General features: G+C 39.4%; 1 protein-coding gene across 16 annotated transcripts in view; it reads left to right on the forward strand.

Moving 5' to 3' along the window:
- ULK4 (unc-51 like kinase 4) overlaps positions 1 to 21,154 on the forward strand; it is a 727,378-nt gene that overhangs the window by 153,112 nt on the left and 553,112 nt on the right. For all 16 annotated transcript variants that reach the window (XM_054550402.2, XM_054550404.2, XM_054550405.2 and 13 more), the window contains 1 exon segment: positions 13,228 to 13,389. In XM_054550402.2, coding sequence (XP_054406377.2) covers positions 13,228 to 13,389 — 162 coding nt within the window.

Genomic DNA, 21,154 nt, shown 5'->3' on the forward strand with positions numbered 1-21,154 from the left:
CAATGTGCTGGGATTACAGGTGTGAGCCATCACTTCTGGCCATTGCCACAACATTAAAGAAAGAGACAGAGAAATAGAACAGACCACATTCTTGGCTATTAGGTAATACAACTTTATTTCAACAAAGAGGAGTAAAGGCAATAAAATCCCACCCACCTGGAAAGTTTTAAACCATCTCATAAACAACCCTAGATGAAGGAAAATTTTAAAACGAGACTTGGGACTGTCTATATAGTAACAATAATGGAAACACTGCATGTCAAAACTAATGGGCTTTCACTAACACTGGATTGAAAGGAAAGTTCATAGCCTTAAATGATTTAATAATGACACATGAAAGAAATAAAGCAAATGAAGTTACAAAACAATAAAAAGCTGGAGTACAGAACTAGGGATAAAAAGCCATTTCTCTTTCCCAATAAATGAAGACAGGGCAGTGTCTTTCCTATACCCGGCCAGCATATGATATATAAATATAGTTTCATAAATGTTAACTATAAAGAATTGGACCTATAGTGGAGAGCTAAGTTAAGTAATGAACACATTAGCTGAATGTGATCAAGAATTCAAAGGAACTTCAATTAGCTGTCATCTTATGCCAGTGTTTTTAAAATTAAATGTGTCTGTCTCTTACTGTTAATGTTTTCATTGACAGTATGTTTTCTATTGTATACTAATATCAATTAATCTTCCTCACATTTATAGATGTGCTCTCAGTCAACATCCCAATAGATAAACTTAAGTTGATTTTAGAAATTACATGCAAATGAAAAAGGGTAAAAATAAATTATTGAAAAAAGATTATATTGGTAGGGCAAAACATTGCATATATTGAACATACATATTAAAAGTAAAGACTGTTAATTTAGATAGTGTGGCACAGAGATAAGTAGGCCAACAGAACCAAATAGAACCTAGAAAGAGACATGTCAATTCATATGACAGAGGTGATGCTGCAGAGCAGGGGAGAAGAGACACACTTTGACTCAGTGATATGCGGAAACTGATTATCTGTATTTACTTTTAAAATCAAAAATAGAACTAAACATAGCACCACACACAAATATAATCTTAGTCTACATGCCTACTTTTCCAATAAAGAGCACCAAAATTAACATCTGAAATACTGACATTCGTTGTTTCACATTTGTGGATTGATCTTTCCTCTAAGGGCTTCAAGGTACCTGGATTTTTTTTTTTTTAACATATTTTATTGTTTTAGTAATTCATTGAACCAAGAACATAGGATTTTCATTTCTTGCAATATAGTGGACAAGATACCTGGACAACCCTATCCCTCTGAAAGCAACTATAAATACTGGATATAAAATAAAAAAATAAATAAACCTTACAAACATCTATAAAGTAGCACCAAATTCTTTTTTTTTTTTTGAGACGGAGTCTCGCTCTGTCGCTCAGGCTGGAGTGCAGTGGCGTGATCTCGGCTTACTGCAACCTCCGTCTCCTGGGTTCAAGCGATGCTCCTGCCTCAACATCCTGAGTAGCTGAGATTACAGGTGCACACCACCACGCCTGGTTAATTTTTGTTTTTTTTTGTAGTGACGGGGTTTCACCATGTTGGTCAGGCTGTCTCAAACTTCTGACCTCGTGATCTGCCTACCTCAGCCTCCCAAAATGCTGGGTTTACAGGTGTGAGCCACCTCACCCGGCTGGTAGCACCAAGTTCTTAAGTCAGCAACTGTGTAGACAAGAACCCTGAGAGGTGCCCAGAAGACTCAAACTGGTGTTTGCCCTGATGGCATTTGTCCAACAAGGTAAACAAGAAAAATGAGAGGCAAGGCTAACGGCCTGCCTAAGTAGACCAAAATTATATTGGCAGAAAACTTTTTTGTTAAGACTGCCTACAATATATTAAATCTAGTTAACACCATTAAAACATAGTACAGCTCTTCATTAATAAGCCTAGCTATTTAAAAAATAATCTTAGCTTTTATTTTAATGCTGTGAAGAAGTAGGTCTTTGATTTAAGCAATAGGCATTAGCTCAGTTATCTTTCCCAAAGAGTGAGTTAAGCAGAAAATACCACTACTCTTATTTGCTTGTATGGTATCCCACAGGGGACTGAAGATGGACTAGGGTCACTTATTTCAGGTAGGAGCAGGTTGAATTGGCCTGACAACCTCACTGAGTTTACAGAGCACTGAGATGACACATGGCCCCTTTCCAACCCAGCTGCTAAAATAGTTGTGGTTTTCTAGTACTAGGAATGAGTCCTAGGAATTGACTGACAATTGTGTTGTAAAGCACATGTATTGAGAGGGCTTCTATAAATAGCTCATTTCCCCCCTTACAGTCAGGAAAAAGATTTTAGAACTTCATGAGAAATAAGACAAAGAGCAAGACATATGGGGCAAAATATCAATATTTTTTGTAGTGAGAACTAGGATAGAGGATACAGCTTATCTCTGTGAGCAAATAGGTTTCCTCATATTGAACCCCACATTAAGGAAGCTTAGCATTCCCCAGACACAGCCACAGTCTGCAAGTAGTGTACCTGTCCAGTTAAGGCTTACAACTAGGAGATATGCAACGACAACTCTGTGTGGGTGGGCCTGTCCCCAAGGGAGGAGGGGGAAGAGTTGAGCTGAGCACTTAGGAATATCCAGTTTTTTCTTTTCAAATTTGTCAAATGGATGTCACATTTTATTTCCCCAAGTAGAGTGAATAAAGGAACAGAGAGAGGCTAGAAGTGTTAGGTTAATTTATTCTGGCTGCATTGAAGGAAACAGGAATGGGAAGGAAGAGTTCTCTCAGATACCCATTCTGAGAAATGAAAAATGTGTTGAAGTTGAAGGATATTTAAGATTTCTTTCCTAGCAATCTTATAGTTTGTACTATATGGTGTTAATAATAATGGGAATAAAAGCTAACATTTATTGAGAATTTACTACTTTTCATGCTCTAGATTGAGTCTTCCTGTATGCTATCTCATTTAATTCTCAAACTGCTTGTGTTTTGTTATCTTCATTTTGTAGATGATGAAGCTGGGGCAAAGAGATAAAAATACTCAAGGATATATAACTAGCAAAATGCAAAAACTACGGCTTGAACTTAGACATTACTCAATATCTTCTGCTCATTTTTAAATGTTTTTATATGAAAAGTACATAAATTTGGATTTAAAAAACAGTACATGCATATTGTAACAAACCAAGCAATGTAAAAATTTCTAAAGTTGAATTAGTGGGCTCCTCCTCCCTACAATCCATACCTATTATAATCATCATTAACAGAGTATTATATATCTTTCTTTGCCCTTCCTTTACATATATATTTTTCTTGTTAAATAAATATAGGATTATATAATCTTTAATGTATTTTTTATTTTAATTAAGGTATCATTTATATAAAATGCTCAGATATTTAATGTATGTGTGTTGTAAATTTTTTTTTTTTTTGAGACAAGATCTGGCTGTATTGCCCAGGCTGGAGTGTAGTGGCGCAATCTCGGCTCACTGCAACTTCTGTTTCCTGGGCTCAAGCCATCCTCCTACCTCAGCCTCCCAAGTAGCGGGGATTACAGGCGTGCACCACCATGCTTGGTAGAGACAAGAGGTTTTGCCACGTATCCCAGGCTGGTCTCAAACTCATGAGCTCAAGCAGTCCGCCTGCCATGGCCTCCCAAGGTGCTGGAATTGCAGGCATGAGCCACTGTGCCTGGATGTAAATATTTTTTCCTGGCCTGAGATACTATGAGGCTTAATGGTGTCAATATGAGCAGAAATTTAAAATTTTTATGAAGCTTGATTTAATACTTTTTCTCTTATGTTTAGTTCCTTTTTGTCCTGGTTAAGAAAGCTTTGCCTACTGCAACATATTCTTTATGACCTCTTCTAGAAGCTTTATGGATCTAACTTTTACATTTAGGTTTGTGATTCATCTCAAATTAATCTATGAGTATGGAGTTGCTAAGATATTTTTTACGGCCCTGAACATGGTCTAACTTGGTAATGTTTCATGTGATCTTGAAAAGAATGTGTCTTTTACCTTTGTTGAGTGGAGTGTTGTATAAATGTAAAAGTCAGTTGATAGTGTTATCCAATGTCCTTCCTGCCTTTTTTATCACCTTTATGGGCTTATCATTATACATCTTTTTTTTTTTTTTGAGATGGAGTCTCGCTCTGTCGCCCAGGCTGGAGTGCAGTGGTGCGATCTCGGCTCACTGCAACCTCTGCCTCCTGGGTCCTGGTTCAAGCAATTCTCCTGCCTCAGTCTCCTGAGTAGCTGGGATTATAGGCACGTGCCACCATGCCCAGCTAATTTTTGTATTTTTAGTAGAGATGGGGTTTCACCATATTGGACAGGCTGGTCTCGAACTCCTGACCTTGTGATCTGCCCACTTTGGCCTCCCAAAGTGCTGGATTACAGGCGTGAGCCACTGCGCCCGGCCTATACATCTTTTTTTTTTTAACAGTGTGTAACTCGAATTTATCACAGTTGACCTTCAAGTAATGATATACAAATTCTTACATATGAACCTCATGTATATTAGAACTTTGTATCAGAACCTTATTTTTATGATGTATATAGTGATATGCAAGTTCCTTTTTTTTTTTAAGATTTTCTCAATCTCTTTTTTTTTTTAATTATTATTATACTTTAAGTTTTAGGGTACATGTGTACAAGGTGCGGGTTAGATACATATGTATACATGTGCCATGCTGGTGTGCTGCATCCATTAACTTGCCATTTAGCATTAGGTATATCTCCTAATGCTATCCCTCTCCCCTCCCCCCACCCCACAACAGTCCCCAGAGTGTGATGTTCCCCTTCCTGTGTCCATGTGTTCTCACTGTTCAATTCCCATCTATGAGTGAGAACATGCGGTGTTTGGTTTTTTGTCCTTACGATAGTTTACTGAGAATGATGATTTCCAATTTCATCCATGTCCCTACAAAGGACATGAACTCATCATTTTTTATGGCTGCATAGTATTCCATGGTGTATATGTGCCACATTTTCTTAATCCAGTCTATCATTGTTGGACATTTGGGTTGGTTCCAAGTCTTTGCTATTGTGAATAGTGCCGCAATAAACATATGTGTGCATGTGTCTTTATAACAGCATGATTTATAATCCTTTGGGTATATACCCAGTAAAAGGATAGCTGGGTCAAATGGTATTTCTAGTTCTAGATCCCTGAGGAATGGCCACACTGACTTCCACAAGGGTTGAACTAGTTTACAGTCCCACCAACAGTGTAAAAGTGTTCCTATTTCTCCACATCCTCTCCAACACCTGTTGTTTCCTGACTTTTTAATGATTGCCATTCTAACTGGTGTGAGATGGTATCTCATTGTGGTTTTGATTTTCATTTCTCTGATGGCCATTGATGATGAGCATTTTTTCATGTGTGTTTTGGCTGCATAAATGTCTTCTTTTGAGAAGTGTCTGTTCATATCCTTTGCCCACTTTTTGATGGGGTTGTTTGTTTTTTTCTTGTAAATTAGTTTGAGTTCATTGTAGATTCTGGATATTAGCCCTTTGTCAGATGAGTAGGTTGCAAAAATTTTCTCCCATTCTGTAGGTTGCCTGTTCACTCTGATGGTAGTTTCTTTTGCTGTGCAGAAGCTCTTTAGTTTGATTAGATCCCATTTGTCAATTTTGGCTTTTGTTGCCATTGCTTTTGGTGTTTTAGACATGAAGTCCTTGCCCATGCCTATGTCCTGAATGGTAATGCCTAGGTTTTCTTCTAGGGTTTTTATAGTTTTCGGTCTAATGTTTAAGTCTTTAATCCATCTTGAATTAATTTTTGTATAAGGTGTAAGGAAGGGATCCAGTTTCAGCTTTCTCCATATGGCTAGCCAGTTTTCCCAGCACCATTTATTAAATAGGGAATCCTTTCCCCATTTCTTGTTTTTCTCAGGTTTGTCAAACATCAGATGGTTGTAGATATGCGGCATTATTTCTGAGGGCTCTGTTCTGTTCCATTGATCTATATCTCTGTTTTGGTACCAGTACCATGCTGTTTTGGTTACTGTAGACTTGTAGTATAGTTTGAAGTCAGGTAGTGTGATACCTCCAGCTTTGTTCTTTTGGCTTAGGATTGACTTGGCAATGCGGGCTCTTTTTTGGTTCCATATGAACTTGAAAGTAGTTTTTTCCAATTCTGTGAAGAAAGTCATTGGTAGCTTGATGGGGATGGCATTGAATCTATAAATTACCTTGGGCAGTATGGCCATTTTCACGATATTGATTCTTCCTACCCATGAGCATGGAATGTTCTTCCATTTGTTTGTATCCTCTTTTATTTCATGGAGCAGTGGTTTATAGTTCTCCTTGAAGAGGTCCTTCATGTCCCTTGTAAGTTGGATTCCTAAGTATTTTATTCTCTTTGAAGCAATTGTGAATGGGAGTTCACTCATGATTTGGCTCTCTGTTTGTCTGTTATTGGTGTATAAGAATGCTTGTGATTTTTGTACATTCATTTTGTATCCTGAGACTTTGCTGAAGTTGCTTATCAGCTTAAGGAGATTTTGGGCTGAGACAATGGGGTTTTCTAGATATACAATCATGTCATCTGCAAACAGGGACAATTTGACTTCCTCTTTTCCTAATTGAATAGCCTTTATTTCCTTCTTCTGCCTAATTGCCCTGGCCAGAACTTCCAACACTATGTTGAATAGGAGTGGTGAGACAGGGCATCCCTTTCTTGTGCCAGTTTTCAAAGGGAATGCTTCCAGTTTTTGCCCATTCAGTATGATATTGACTGTGGGTTTGTCATAGACAGCTCTTATTATTTTGAGATACATCCCATCAATACCTAATTTATTGAGAGTCTTTAGCATGGAGGGTTGTTGAATTTTGTCAAAGGGCTTTTCTGTATCTGTTGAGATAATCATGTGGTTTTTGTCTTTGGTTCTGTTTATATGCTGGATTACATTTATTGATCTGCGTATGTTGAACCAGCCTTGCATCCCAGGGATGAAGCCGATTTGATCATGGTGGATAAGCTTTTTGATGTGCTGCTGGATTCGGTTTGCCAGTATTTTATTGAGGATTTTTTGCATCAATGTTCATCAAGGATATTGGTCTAAAATTCTCTTTTTTGGTTGTGTCTCTGCCAGGCTTTGGTATCAGGATGATGCTGGCCTCATAAAATGAGTTAGGGAGGACTCCCTCTTTTTCTATTGATTGGAATAGTTTCAGAAGGAATGGTACCAGTTCCTCTTTGTACCTCTGGTAGAATTCGGCTGTGAATCCACCTGGTCCTGGACTTTTTTTGGTTGGTAAGCTATTGATTATTGCCTCAATTTCAGAGCCTGTTATTGGTCTATTCAGAGATTCATCTTCTTCCTGGTTTAGTCTTGGGGGGTGTATGTGTCGAGGAATTTATCCATTTCTTCTAGATTTTCTAGTTTATTTGCGTAGAGGTGTTTGTAGTATTCTCTGATGGTAGTTTGTATTTCTGTGGAATCGGTGGTGATATCCCCTTTATCATTTTTTATTGAGTCTATTTGATTCTTCTCTCTTTTTTTCTTTATTAGTCTTGCTAGTGGTCTATCAACTTTGTTGATCCTTTCAAAAAACCAGCTCCTGGATTCATTAATTCTTTGAAGGGTTTTTTGTGTCTGTATTTCCTTCAGTTCTGCTCTGATTTTAGTTATTTCTTGCCTTCTGCTAGCTTTTGAATGTGTTTGCTCTTGCTTTTCTAGTTCTTTTAATTGTGATGTTAGGGTGTCAATTTTGGATCTTTCCTGCTTTCTCTTGTGGGCATTTAGTGCTATAAATTTCCCTCTACAGACTGCTTTGAATGTGTCCCAGAGATTCTGGTACGTTGTGTCTTTGTTCTCGTTCGTTTCAAAGAACATCTTTATTTCTGCCTTCATTTCATTATGTACCCAGTAGTCATTCAGGAGCAGGTTGTTCAGTTTCCATGTAGCTGAGCGGTCTTGAGTGAGTTTCTTAATCCTGAGTTCTAGTTTGATTGCACTGTGGTCTGAGAGACAGTTTGTTATAATTTCTGTTCTTTTACATTTGCTGAGGAGAGCTTTACTTCCAAGTATGTGGTCAATTTTGGAATAGGTGTGGTGTGGTGCTGAAAAAAATGTATATTCTGTTGATTTGGGGTAGAGAGTTCTGTAGATGTCTATTAGGTCCGCTTGGTGCAGAGCTGAGTTCAATTCTTGGGTATCCTTGTTAACTTTCTGTCTCATTGATCTGTCTAATGTTGACAGTGGGGTGTTAAAGCCTCCCATTATTATTGTGTGGGAGTCTAATTCTCTTTGTAGGTCACTCAGGTCTTGCTTTATGAATCTGGGTGCTCCTGTATTGGGTGCATATATATTTAGGATAGTTAGCTCTTCTTGTTGAATTGATCCCTTTACCATTATGTAATGGCCTTCTTTGTCTCTTTTGATCTTTGTTGGTTTAAAGTCTGTTTTATCAGAGACTAGGATTGCAACCCCTGCGTTTATTTTGTTTTTCATTTGCTTGGTAGATCTTCCTCCATCCCTTTATTTTGAGCCTATGTGTGTTTCTGCATGTGAGATGGGTTTCCTGTATACAGCACACTGATGGGTCTTGACTCTTGATCCAATTTGCCAGTCTGTGTCTTTTAATTGGAGCATTAATCCATTTACATTTAAGGTTAGTATTGTTATGTGTGAATTTGATCCTGTCATTATGATGTTAGCAGGTTATTTTGCTCGTTAGTTGATGCAGTTTCTTCCTAGCCTTGATGGTCTTTACAATTTGGCATGTTTTTGCAGTGACTGGTACTGGTTGTTCCTTTCCATGTTTAGTGCTTCCTTCAGGAGCTCTTGTAGGGCAGGCCTGGTGGTGACAAAATCTCTCAGCATTTGTTTGTCTGTAAAGTATTTTATTTCTCCTTCACTTATGAAGCTTAGTTTGGCTGGATATGAAATTCTGGGTTGAAAATTCTTTTATTTAAGAATGTTGAATATTGGCCCCCACTCTCTTCTAGCTTGTAGAGTTTCTGCCGAGATATCAGCTGTTAGTCTGATGGGCTTCCCTTTGTGGGTAACCCGACCTTTCTCTCTGGCTGCCCTTAACATTTTTTCTTTCATTTCAACTTTGGTGAATCTGACAATTATGTGTCTTGGAGTTGCTCTTCTTGAGGAGTATCTTTGTGGCATTCTCTGTATTTCCTGAATTTGAATGTTGTCCTGCCTTGCTAGATTTGGGAAGTTCCACTGAATAATATCCTGCAGAGTGTTTTCCAACTTGGTTCCATTCTCCCCATCACTTTCAGGTACACCAATCAGACGTAGATTTGGTCTTTTCACACAGTCCCGTTATTTCTTGGAGGCTTTGTTCATTTCTTTTTATTCTTTTTTCTCTAAACTTCTCTTCTCGCTTCATTTCATTTGTTTGATCTTCCATCAGTGATGCCCTTTCTTCCACTTGATCGAATCGGCTACTGAGGGTGGTGCATTTGTCACGTAGTTCTCGTGCCATGGTTTTCAGCTCCATCAGGTCTTTTAAGGACTTCTCTGCATTGGTTATTCTAGTTAGCCATTCGTCTAATTTTTTTTCAAGGTTTTTAACTTCTTTGCCATGAGTTCGAACTTCCTCCTTTAGCTCGGAGTAGTTTGATCATCTGAAGCCTTCTTCTTTCAACTCGTCAAAGTCATTCTCCATCCAGCTTTGTTCCGTTGCTGGTGAGGAACTGCGTTCCTTTGGAGGAGGAGAGGCGCTCTGTTTTTTAGAGTTTCCGGTTTTTCTGTTCTGTTTTTTCCCTATCTTTGTGGTTTTATCTACTTTTGGTCTTTGATGATGGTGTTGTACAGAGGGGTTTTTGGTGTGGATGTCCTTTCTGTTTGTTAGTTTTCCTTCTAACAGACAGGACCGTCAGCTGCAGGTGTGTTGGAGTTTGCTAGAGGTCCACTCCAGACCCTGTTTGCCTGGGTATCAGCAGCGGTGTCTGCAGAACCACGGATTTTCGTGATCTGCGAATGCTGCTGTCTGATCGTTCCTCTGGAAGTTTTGTCTCAGAGGAGTACCCGGCCGTGTGAGGTGTCAGTCTGCCCCTACTGGGGGGGTGCCTCCCAGTTAGGCTGTTCGGGGGTCAGGGGTCAGGGACCCACCTGAGGAGGCAGTCTGCCTGTTCTCAGATCTCCAGCTGCGTGCTGGGAGAACCACTGCTCTCCTCAAAGCTGTCAGAGAGGGACATTTAAGTCTGCAGAGGTTACTGCTGTCTTTTTGTTTGTCTGTGCCCTGCCCCCAGAGGTGGAGCCTACAGAGGCAGGCAGGCCTCCTTGAGCTGCAGTGGGCTCCACCCAGTTCGAGCTTCCGGGCTGCTTTGTTTACCTATGGGAGCCTGGGCAATGGCGGGCGCCCCACCCCCAGCCTCGCTGCCGCCTTACAGTTTGATCTTGGACGGCCGTGCTAGCAATCAGCGAGACTCTGTGGGCGTAGGACCCTCCGAGCCAGGTGCGGAATATACTGTCCTGGTGCGCCATTTCCTAAGCCCGTAGGAAAAGCACGGTATTCGGGTGGGAGTGGCCTGATTTTCCAGGTGCCGTCTGTCACCCCTTTCGTTGACCAGGAAAGGGAACTCCCTGACCCCTTGCGCTTCCCGAGTGAGGCAATGCCTCGCCCTGCTTCGGCTGGCGCACGGTGCGCTGCACCCACTGTCCTGCGCCCACTGTCTGGCACTCCCTAGTGAGATGAACCCAGTAGCTCAGATGGAAATACAGAAATCACCCGTCTTCTGCGTCGCTCATACTGGGAGCTGTAGACTGGAGCTGTTCCTATTTGGCCATCTTGGCTCCTCCTCTCTCTCAATCTCTAAGAAGCTTACACCAGAATAATCTAGTATTCTCCTTCTAGCCTTCCTGCTATTGTCATACATTTTATGTCTACATATGTTATGAAGCTCACAATACATTTTTGTTGTTTCTGCTTTAAACAGCTATGTTTGGCTGGGCATAGTAGCTCATGCTTGTAATCGCAGCACTCTGGGAGGCCAAGGCAGGAAGATTCCTTTAGACAAGGAGTTCAAGATCAGTCTGGGCAACAGAGTGAGACCTCATCTCTATTAAAAATTAAAAAAATTTAGCTGGGCATGGTGGCACATGCCTGTTGTCCCAGCTGCTTGGGAGGCTGAAGTGAGAAGATCGCTTGAGCTGGGAGATTGAGACTGCAGTGAGCTGTGATCCTGCCATTGTACTTCAGTCTGGGTGACAGAGTGAGACCGTGTCTCAAAAAGAAAAACAGCAGCAGCAGCTGATGTTTAAAATAGGCTCAAAAATTAAGGAAAACAATCTATTATATTTATTCACATATTTACTTTTTTATTCTTTGTTCTTTTGTATAGATTTAATTTGCTTCTCATTATCATTTTTTTCTGCCTGAATAATTTCCTTTAATATTTTTGTAGTGCAGTTCTGCTGATGATGAATTTTCTCAACTTTTGTATGTCAGAGGAGTATTTATTTTATCTTTGTTTTTGAAAGATGTTATTTTTGTGCGTAAATTTGTAGGTTGACAGTTACTTTTTTTTTCTTTTGGTACTTAAAATATATTGCTTTCTTGTCTTTTGTATGTATTGTTTCTGATGAGAATTCCCTGTCAGCCTTATCATTGTTCCTCTCTGTGGAATATGCCTTTTTACTCTAGCTGCTTGTAAAGTTTTCTTTTCTTCTTATTTTATTTTATTTTATTTTTATTTTTGAGACAAGGTCTTGCTTTGTTGCTCAGTCTGGAGTGCAGTGGTGTGATCACAGCTCACTGCAACCTCCAACTCCCATGCTCAAGTGATCCTACCACCTGAGCCTCCCAGGTGGCTGGGAGTATAGGCATGTACTACCATGCCTGGCCAATTTTTAAAACTTGTTGTAGAGAAAAGGTCTTGCTATGTTGCCCATGGTGGTCTTGAACTCCTGTCCTCAAGCGATTCTCCCATCTTGGCCTCCCAAAGCACTGGGATAAGAGGAATGAGACATTGCTCCTTGTCCGTAAGGTTTTCTCTTTATTCCTTTTTTTTTTTTTTTTTTTAAGCAGTCTGATTATGATGTACCTTGGTGTCATTTTTCTTTGTTTCTTCTGTGTAGGGCTCATTGAGCTTCTGAGACCTGGAATTACCAGTTTTCATGAATTTGAAAAATTCTCAGACAATATTTCAAGCATTTTTCCGACTACACATTTATTAGGTCTTTTGAAGGCATCCTACAGTTCACTGATGCTCTGTTTTCTTTTTTCTTTTTCAAGTCTTATTTCTTTCTGTGTTTATTTTGGATAGATTTTTATTGCTAGTAGCTATGTCTTCACGTTCACTAATCATTTAGTCTGTAGTGTCTAATCTGTTAATCCCATTCAGTGTATTTTTAATATAAGGCATTGCATTATTTATCTCAAGAATTTTGATTTGGGTCATTTTTATATCTTTTGTTTCTCTCCTTATGTTTTTGCTTTCTTCTTCCTTCTTGAGTGTGTGGACTACATTTATTATAGCCATTTAATATCTTTCTACTAAGTCTATCAGTCATTTCTAGTGATTGAATTATGAATCATATTTTTTGGCTTCTTTGCTTGTTTGGCAATGTTCAATTAGATGTTACTCACTGTGAATTTTATGTCATTGGATGCGGAACTTTTTAAAATTTCCATAAGTACTTCTGGGCTTTTCCTTGGACTCATTTATATTACCTGAAAACAGTTGAATCTTTTTGAGGCTAACTTTTTAGCACCACTAGGACCATCCAGAATGGCTTTTACTCTAGGATTAATTTCATCACACCACTGAAGCAATACCTTTCTTAGGACTCTCCTTGATGTCCCTTATTTAGGCAATCTTTCCACTCTGATTGATCGGTGCTCAGGTTATTCCTAGGACTGGATGACTTCTGAGGATTATTCTGCCTGCTCCGTATGATTTTAAAATTATCTTCCAATATTTATTTTATAGTTATTTTGTTTATTTTCCAGATTGTTTCAGCAGTAGTGTGTAGTGGTGTGATCACAGCTCACTGCAACCTTCGTGTGAAATATTCCTAATTCTTTGTTTTATTAAAATATATGGAGAGTTATGTTATGATAGCTTGCTAGTGAATAATCAAATGATTATTTGTAATAGTTTCATAATGACCTGAAAGAGTTATCATTCCTCCCAAGGTGCCTAATGCATCCAGAGGCAGATGATACTGTCTTGGTATCATAACATTATTTACAGTGGTCGTAAAGAAATAACACGTATTTATTTCTCACACTAATTAATATTATTTTAATCTCCTTTCTCTCTAGGAAGAGCGTGTTGTGAATCACATGGCAGCAAAAATTATTGAAAATGTCTGTACCACCTTTTCTGCTCAGGCCCAGGGCTTTATTACAGGAGAAATCGGACCCATTTTATGGTACCTGTTCAGACACTCCACTGCTGATTCTCTTAGGATAACAGCAGTATCGGTAAGATGAAGCATCTTTTGGGGGATATATCTGGGTATCTTTAAACAGCAAGTTTGAAGAAAATATTAGAATAAGAATAAATTTAATTTAATAGGTAGGAAACTGAAATCTCAGAGTAGTATTGAGAGAAATAATTTGATTTTCTTCTAAAAGAGAATTTTGAAAACTTGGAACTGGAAAACCTTGAGACTATGAGAGAATTTCAATAAAACCTTGTTAGGACTATGGTATTATGGTTTCAACAACTAATTAATAAGTTTATTTATTTTGAGACAGAATGTCCCTCTGTCATCCAGGCTGGAGTGCAGTGGTGTGATCTCGGCTCACTGCAATCTTCACCTCCCAGGTTCAAGCAATTCTACTGCCTCAGCCTCCCAAGTAGCTGGGACTACAGGCATGCACCACCAGGCCTGGCTTATTTTTTTGTATTTTTGTAGAGATGGGGTCTTGTCATGTTGCCCAGGCTGGTCTTGAACTCCTGCCCTCAAGCAATCTGCCTGCCCTGGCCTCCCAAAGTGCTGGAATTACGTGGATGAGCCACCGTGCCCAGCCTTAAAAACAATTTAGAGGCGATAGTAGAAAACTGTGGCAGTATATAGGGTACAGGGTTTGATTTGTTATATTTTTATTGTTCCCTGACTTTTCCCTGGTAGCATCCCCATTCAGATTTTGTGTCAAATGAGTTTATCATGTGGTTCAGGTGAATTCGTTTTAATGTTCAAGCATCTGTGATTTTGGTGTTTTTTGTGTTTTGATTGGTTGCCTGCTACTTTACTCACATGGCTATAATAACTTGGTGTAAAGGATAATTATGTATAAAGATGTGTTAACATGCTTGTATCAATTGAATACTCTGCTGAACAAATATAACCCTCTCTCCTATGATTTATTTAAATACCCCTTTGAGTTAGCAATCTCATCTGGGCTCTCAAACGCTATGTGGCATCCTTGTTGTATTTCTCTACAGTTCGGCTCACTCTTGCACTGCACTTCTCTCTGTGGCAATTTCTTACTTTGTCTTCTTTCCTTATACCCTCAACCCCTCATTTTCATCATGCATCCTCACTCATGACTTTCCCTTTGCTGCCCAGAGAAAAGTGAAGACATCTGATGAGAACTATCCCAACTGCCTTCTGCCATATAAGTAGACCTATTTACCTGCACATCTGTCCTCTCTCAATTCTTTCCTTCCTGGTACCATTGACAAGCTGTTCCTTCTCTTTTCAGAGACAAACCTTTTCATGTTTCTCCAAATCTTCTTCTTGGTCCCTTCTTGGGAACCTAATTCAAATGGTTATTTTTGCCCTTTCCTGACTCTCAAATCTTTCCTTCTCTACTAGATCCTGCTAGTCCGCATTTAGGTGTTTTTTAATTTACCACCCCTGCCCCCCCCAAAAAACAAGCACAATCTTGGCTGCATATTCCCCCATTCCTAGCCATACCTCTTTAAAGAGTTATTGCCACATAACTGTTGCTCCTTTCCGGCCCACTTTTCCCTTTTAGCCCAATCTGGTGCTGTCCAAAAAATGCCACTGAAGCTTATCTTGCTTGGGTTACTAATAACTTTCATGTTGCTAAATCCTGTGGGTATTTATGGAAAATTTTCAGTTATGTTACCTATATAATCTTGAAGATCAATGGATATAAATCCTGCCCCTGATTATCATTAAGAAAGGATATATAGCATTGATTATACACACGTCTGTTTCAGGAGCCACGTTTTCAAAATTACAAAAACCCACAACTAATTATGGTATTAATAATTACAGGTAAACAATCAGAAAGAGTTACAAAGTATACCAGTGAACTTTCTTGAGGCACCTTTGAATAATATTTTAAGACATTCATTTTAATCCTGAGCCTTTAGAAAAATCTGTCTTGTTTTAATTGGGCTTACGTTATAAAGATAACATTATACAGATTTTCATCTTTATACTCAGCATGGTTTCTTTTTTTGGCAAAGTTTTTTTCAATAGTTCCCACCAAAGTCTCATAACTTCTAGTCCTTCCTCTTTTTCATCTGATGCATCAAGTTTGACTCTTTTATCTTGGGCTTCTTATCACTTGCTCTTAGCATTTATCTGAATCATTAATTTTTCATTGAAATTTTGCCAGTTGTCCCAACAGTGTCTCCTTTTTCTTTTCTGTGCAAAGATCCTGTTCAGGAGCATGGGTTGTATTTTCTTTTCTTTCTTTCTTTCTCTCTTTCTCTCTCTCTCTCTTTCTCTCTTTCTTTTCTTTCTTTCTTCTTTTTGAGATAGTTTCACTCTTGTTGCCCAGGCTGGAGTGCAACGGTGTGATCTTGACTCACTGCAACCTCTTCCTCCCAGGTTCAAGCGATTCTTGTGCCTCAGCCTCCCGAGTAGCTGGGATTACAGGCACCTGTCGCCACACCCAGCTAATTTTTGTATTTTTTAGTAGAGATGTGGTTTCACCATGTTGGCCAGGCTGGTCTTGAACTCCTGACCTCAGGTGATCCACCCGCCTCAGCCTCCCAAAGTGCTGGGATTACAGGTGTGAGCCACTGTGCCCCACCTGTATTTTGTTTTCATAGCTCTTTAGTCTCCTCCAGTCTGACACAGTTCTTCAGTCTTTGTGTTTTTCACGTCATTTACAATTTTTAGAGTGCAGAGCTTTTGTTTTGTGGGGTGAAGCTTAACCTGGGTCTGTCTGTGTTTCCTCATTAAACCTCCATGGCATCCATTGATGACTCTTAACTGTACCAGATACCTCTGTGGTGGTTGCCATGTGATGATTATCCATTTGCATCATTCTTTTTACATCAGAGGTTGGCAAATATTTTCTATAAAGGATAGATAATATCCTTTATAATATTTATAGATAATATTTATCTATTTTATAGATATTTAATATATATCTATCTACAACATATATAGATATATCTATCTATAACATATATAGATATATCTATCTATAACATATATAGATATATCTATCTATAACATATATAGATATATCTATCTATAACATATATAGATATATCTATCTATAACATATATAGATATATATATAACATATAATATATCTATAGATATTTAATAATATCTAATTATAGATAATATTTATAGATAATAAATATTTTGGGTTTTGTAGGTCATATACAGTCTCTGTTGCATATTCTTTTGGTTTGTTTTGCTTTCAGTAACCCTTTAAAAATGTAAACACCATTTTTTTTTTATTGATCATGAGCTATGCAAATGATTTTGATGGCCTTGTATATAAGTTGGAATTCTATTTTGAGGAAGCACTTTCCTTTCTTCAACATGCATGTACGTATTCATATCAGCATGGACTCGTGGATATAGATTTTATTCAGTGGGTTGTAATGTGATACTATTACTGCTACTGCTTATTGTTTGGGTGCTCTAATCATCCCAGATTTGGCCAGTGGGATCCCTTCAAGATGACTTCTGTGTCCTTGGACTTATTTCTATCACTGAGCACTTCCTCAACTCCTGATACCACGTACCATTCTGGCCTCCTTTTATGCTTTTCCTGTGACAGCCTTGGAATCAGTCATTTCTCCAAGAAATCCTGTTTTTAGAAATGAAGATCTGGGTGCTCTTTGTGTTCATTCCCTGGGTGGTGTCATTGTTGCTTCTCACTATTCAAAGCTAGATAAAATATATGTACCCATGCATACACATTTATATTTTAAAAATGTCTGTCAATGTACACATTTGGAAAACACCTCATTAATTTATATTTTAATTTTAATACCTCAGAATTCTTTCTAGTCTTCCCTCTTTCTTTCTTTTTGTTTTCCTCAAGACAGAGTCTTGCTTTGTTGCCCAGGCTGGAGTACAATCGTGCTATCTCAGGCCACTGTAACCTCCGCCTCCTGGGTTCAAGTGATTCTCCTGACTCAGCTTCCCGAATAGGTGGGATTACAGGTGCGCGCCACCACATCCGGTTAATTTTTTTGTAGTTTTTAGTAGAGAGGGTGTTCACCATGTTGGCCAGGTGGGTCTCAAACTCCTGACCTTGTGATCTGCCCACCTCCGCCTCCCAAAGTGCTGGGATTACAGGCGTGAGCCACCAGCCTGGTCTAGTCTTCCCTCTTTCTGTGTTTGTAAATCTCTTCTCAGACAGAGAGAAACTGGGTTCTCATTATTCTCAATAAACTTACTGATTTGTTCATTCAGTTCATTTGTTCCCCTTAGTGTAACCAGCTCCCATTCACTCCCCGCTGGAGGCCTCCTCCATATTACCCCAACCTCCCTTCCTGCTACCACTCTGCTTCCTTGGCCACTCCTCAGCTCAGCACGCTCTTTTCCCTCATTGACCTCCTTTCTCAGACTGACATATGGATACTGGGCGGGAAGGTTAGGAAGGAGCATTAAGGAAAGCAAAGGGCTAGACGTCCTCTTTGATACTTTCCTTTCCCTTAAGTTCTTCCACTTTATTGTTTACAACCAGCTGGTCAACTTGTCCTGTGATTCTAACTCATCAGCATCTCTCAGATATGCTCACATCTCTCTGCAGCTGTATGGATACTTCCATAATCCAGGCCACTGCCATCTCTCACCTGGACCACTGGAGTAGCTTGCTAAATGGTCTTCCAAAGTCCAGTTTTAGGCTCCACCAACTTGATTCTCCACACAAAATGAACTTCATAAAATCATATCTCCTCTTCTTACCTGCTTAAACTTTTCAAAGCTTTCAATTTTTTTTGGAAGGGTTAATAATAATTTATTCATAGTACTAGGTAGAAGTTGAAAATTGATGACTGCTTTAAGGTAATATTAATGTTTAAAGCAGCACATTTTGCTTAGTAAATTGGTTATGTTTATTTTATTATAATGTCATACATTTTAAACTCCTTGAAATCTAGGACTATGTTTTGTTTATCTCCCACTGTTTGATACCAGGCATATTGATTGCAAGTTAAGATTTTTCTTGCAAAGATTAAGAAGGAGCATCCTGCCCTACGTGTGAGTAGTGGGCAGAGGTTACTAAGATTAAACTCCCCTCTTTACTGGGAGACAAAGGAATAGGCCATAAAATTCCTGCTAGTAATAAAAGGCAGGTGGGGGAACAGCATGAGATCATTATACAGTTACTTTAACATCATAAACTTAAGAAAAAAAATTGCACCTGCATGGTTAACAGATTTACATGGGGATTTATTAAAGACTGAGGTTATAGAAACTGAGAATATGCATTTGGAAGATAATTCACACACATTCCTGGCAAGGAATGACAATTGCCTCCTCTCTGGGATGGCTTACAGAGCTGAATCTCCTTCTTAAGGTCTTTTTCGCTATTTACCTCTCAGGAGCACGTCCTGGAGGTTAATGGATACATGTGATGACACAGGTCAGAATTCTTAACGTGACCTTCAGTATCTTGCGTGGTTTGGCCCTTGCCTACCTCTTCGGTTCCATCTTGTAACACTCCTTCCCTCCCTCGCTCTGTCTCCAAACTTACCTTCAGACATTTCCTAGGATTTCCAAGTATTTTTCCACCTCAGGACCTTTCCTCCTTGCTGTTTCCTGTGCCTGGATGTCTCTGCTGGTTTTTTACATGGCCAATTCCTTATTTCATGTCTCAGCTTAAGTGTTACCTCCTCATTTAGGACCTCCCTGACTCTGCTCTCTCCCCTCTAATGAATGCAGCTTTATTTATTTAACATATTTATACACAGGTTTGTGGGTTTTTTTTCCTGTGTTTTTTTTTTTTTTGAGACAGAGTCTCGGTCTGTCGCCCAGGCTGGAGTGCAGTGTTGTGATCTTAGCTCACTGCAACCTCTGCCTCCTGGGTTCAAGCGATTCTCCTGCCTCAGCCTCCTGAGTAGTTGAGATTACAGGTGTCCACCACGCCTGGCTAATTTTTCTGTTTTTAGTAGAGGTGGGGGTTTCACCATGTTGGTCAGGCCGGTCTTGAACTCCTGACCATGTGATCCACCCACGTCTGCCTCCCAAAGTGCTGGGATTATAGGCGTGAGCCACAGTGTCCGGCCTTATGCACAGTTTTTTTTCATTAGTGTAAGTTCCAGGAAGACAAAAGTCCTGTTGTTCCTTTTCTGGGCACATGGTAGGTGCTCAGTAGATATCTGCTAATCAGATGAATGAATGAGCAGGTGGAGGATAGCAAGGCTTAGTGCTGAGGGAGCAACCTCTACACGTTGTTCCACTTGTAACTGTCTGTATTTCCTGCCTGTCTGTGATTTTCTGACCTGTTTCTCCTAATGATCTCTTGGCTCCATAGATTGTTCTACACTAGTGTGTTCTCCACACCAGCAACATTAACATTTCCTGGGAACTTGATAGAAGTGTAGTTTTTTTGGGCCCAAACCCAGACTTACTGAATGAGAGTCCCCCTGGGGAGAGGCCAGTAATCTCTATTTTAACATGCTTCCAGGTGATTTTGCCTGCTGATATTTAAGAACCACTGCCCTAGTCCTTGCAGCTCTTAAAATACACCAGTGTGGCTTAGAGTAAAATATAACTAACTTGTCCTTTCCACTCAGAACTGGCAGCATTGGTAGGTATTGGTAGTTGGAAGGAGTGGACCTGGCTTGGGGAATGTGTTGAATAGATAAAAGTGATTCTTAGACTTATTGGGATTATAGGGAAAACCTCTATAGGGACCATAGTGAGAACCACAGAAACCTGTAGAGTTAGATTGAGTAAAGTGGTTCCTATGAGAGAGGTAGCTGAAGTAATCATAATTACTGAAGTGCTGAGATGAAAAGGTGTCAAAAAGTGAAGAAGTATGCAGGATAGTGGTTCTCACTGGGGTTGGAGGGGAGCTTTTCAAGCAACATTGACTACTTCCTCTTCTCTGTCCACCCCCTGCCCCTATTCTGATATATCTTAAGATCTCTCAGGGGTCAGATAAGAGTGTGTGTAGTTTGAAAAACCTCCCAGGGTAATTTCATATGACATCAAAAAATCATTTGAAATACCAAAAAGAAATGGTTCTTAAACCTTTTCTTCCTTGGCGATTCTGCTCATATGTTTCTAACAGATATGCAGCCTTCAATTTTGAGTGAGTCTGTTTCTTGGAAACTGCTTTTATTGAACAGACTGTAAGAAAATTCAAATTCTGGAGGTAACACTAAATGTTCTTTTCAAAGTAAATTTTGAAGTGAATTTTGAACTGGAACAGTTTTTTCCAGTTTTAAAATATAATCTCAGACTCTATTTATTTTTTTTTGTTGTTGTTGGTTTTTTTTTGAGATGGAGTTTCACTCTTGTTGCCCGGGCTGGAATGCAGTGGCATGATCTTGGCTCATTGCAACCTCTGCCTTCTGGTTTCAAGTAATTCTCCTGCTTCAGCCTCCCGCGTAGCTGGGATTACAGGCACCAGCCAGCAGGCGCGGCTAATTTTTGTATTTTTAGTAGAGATGGGGTTTCACCTTGTTAGCCAGGCTGGCCTCAAACTCCTGACCTTGTGATCCGCCTGCGTCAGCCTCCCTGAGTGCTGGGATTGCAGGCGTGAGCCACTGCGCCTGACCAGACTCTATTTTAATAAATAAATGTTTAAAAACCACATCACTGAAGATCAGATTTGATTTGATTTCTTTTTTTTGATTCAGAAAATACAAATACTAGTGTGCTGTTAAGGCTCTGCATCTTCTCAGTTGCTCAGAAGCTTTCAACCGAGTTTGATATTTAGAAGTGAATTAAAGAGTATTTTCTGCATGAGCTTTTCAAAACGGAAAGTCTCTTAGGCTTTTGCACAGCATTCTGAAGAAGATCCATTCCAGTTGCCCAGAAGTAGTCTGGGAAAATCTTTT

The sequence above is a fragment of the Pongo abelii genome, chromosome 2 (assembly GCF_028885655.2).
Source record: "Pongo abelii isolate AG06213 chromosome 2, NHGRI_mPonAbe1-v2.0_pri, whole genome shotgun sequence".
NCBI classification, from domain to species: domain Eukaryota; kingdom Metazoa; phylum Chordata; class Mammalia; order Primates; family Hominidae; genus Pongo; species Pongo abelii.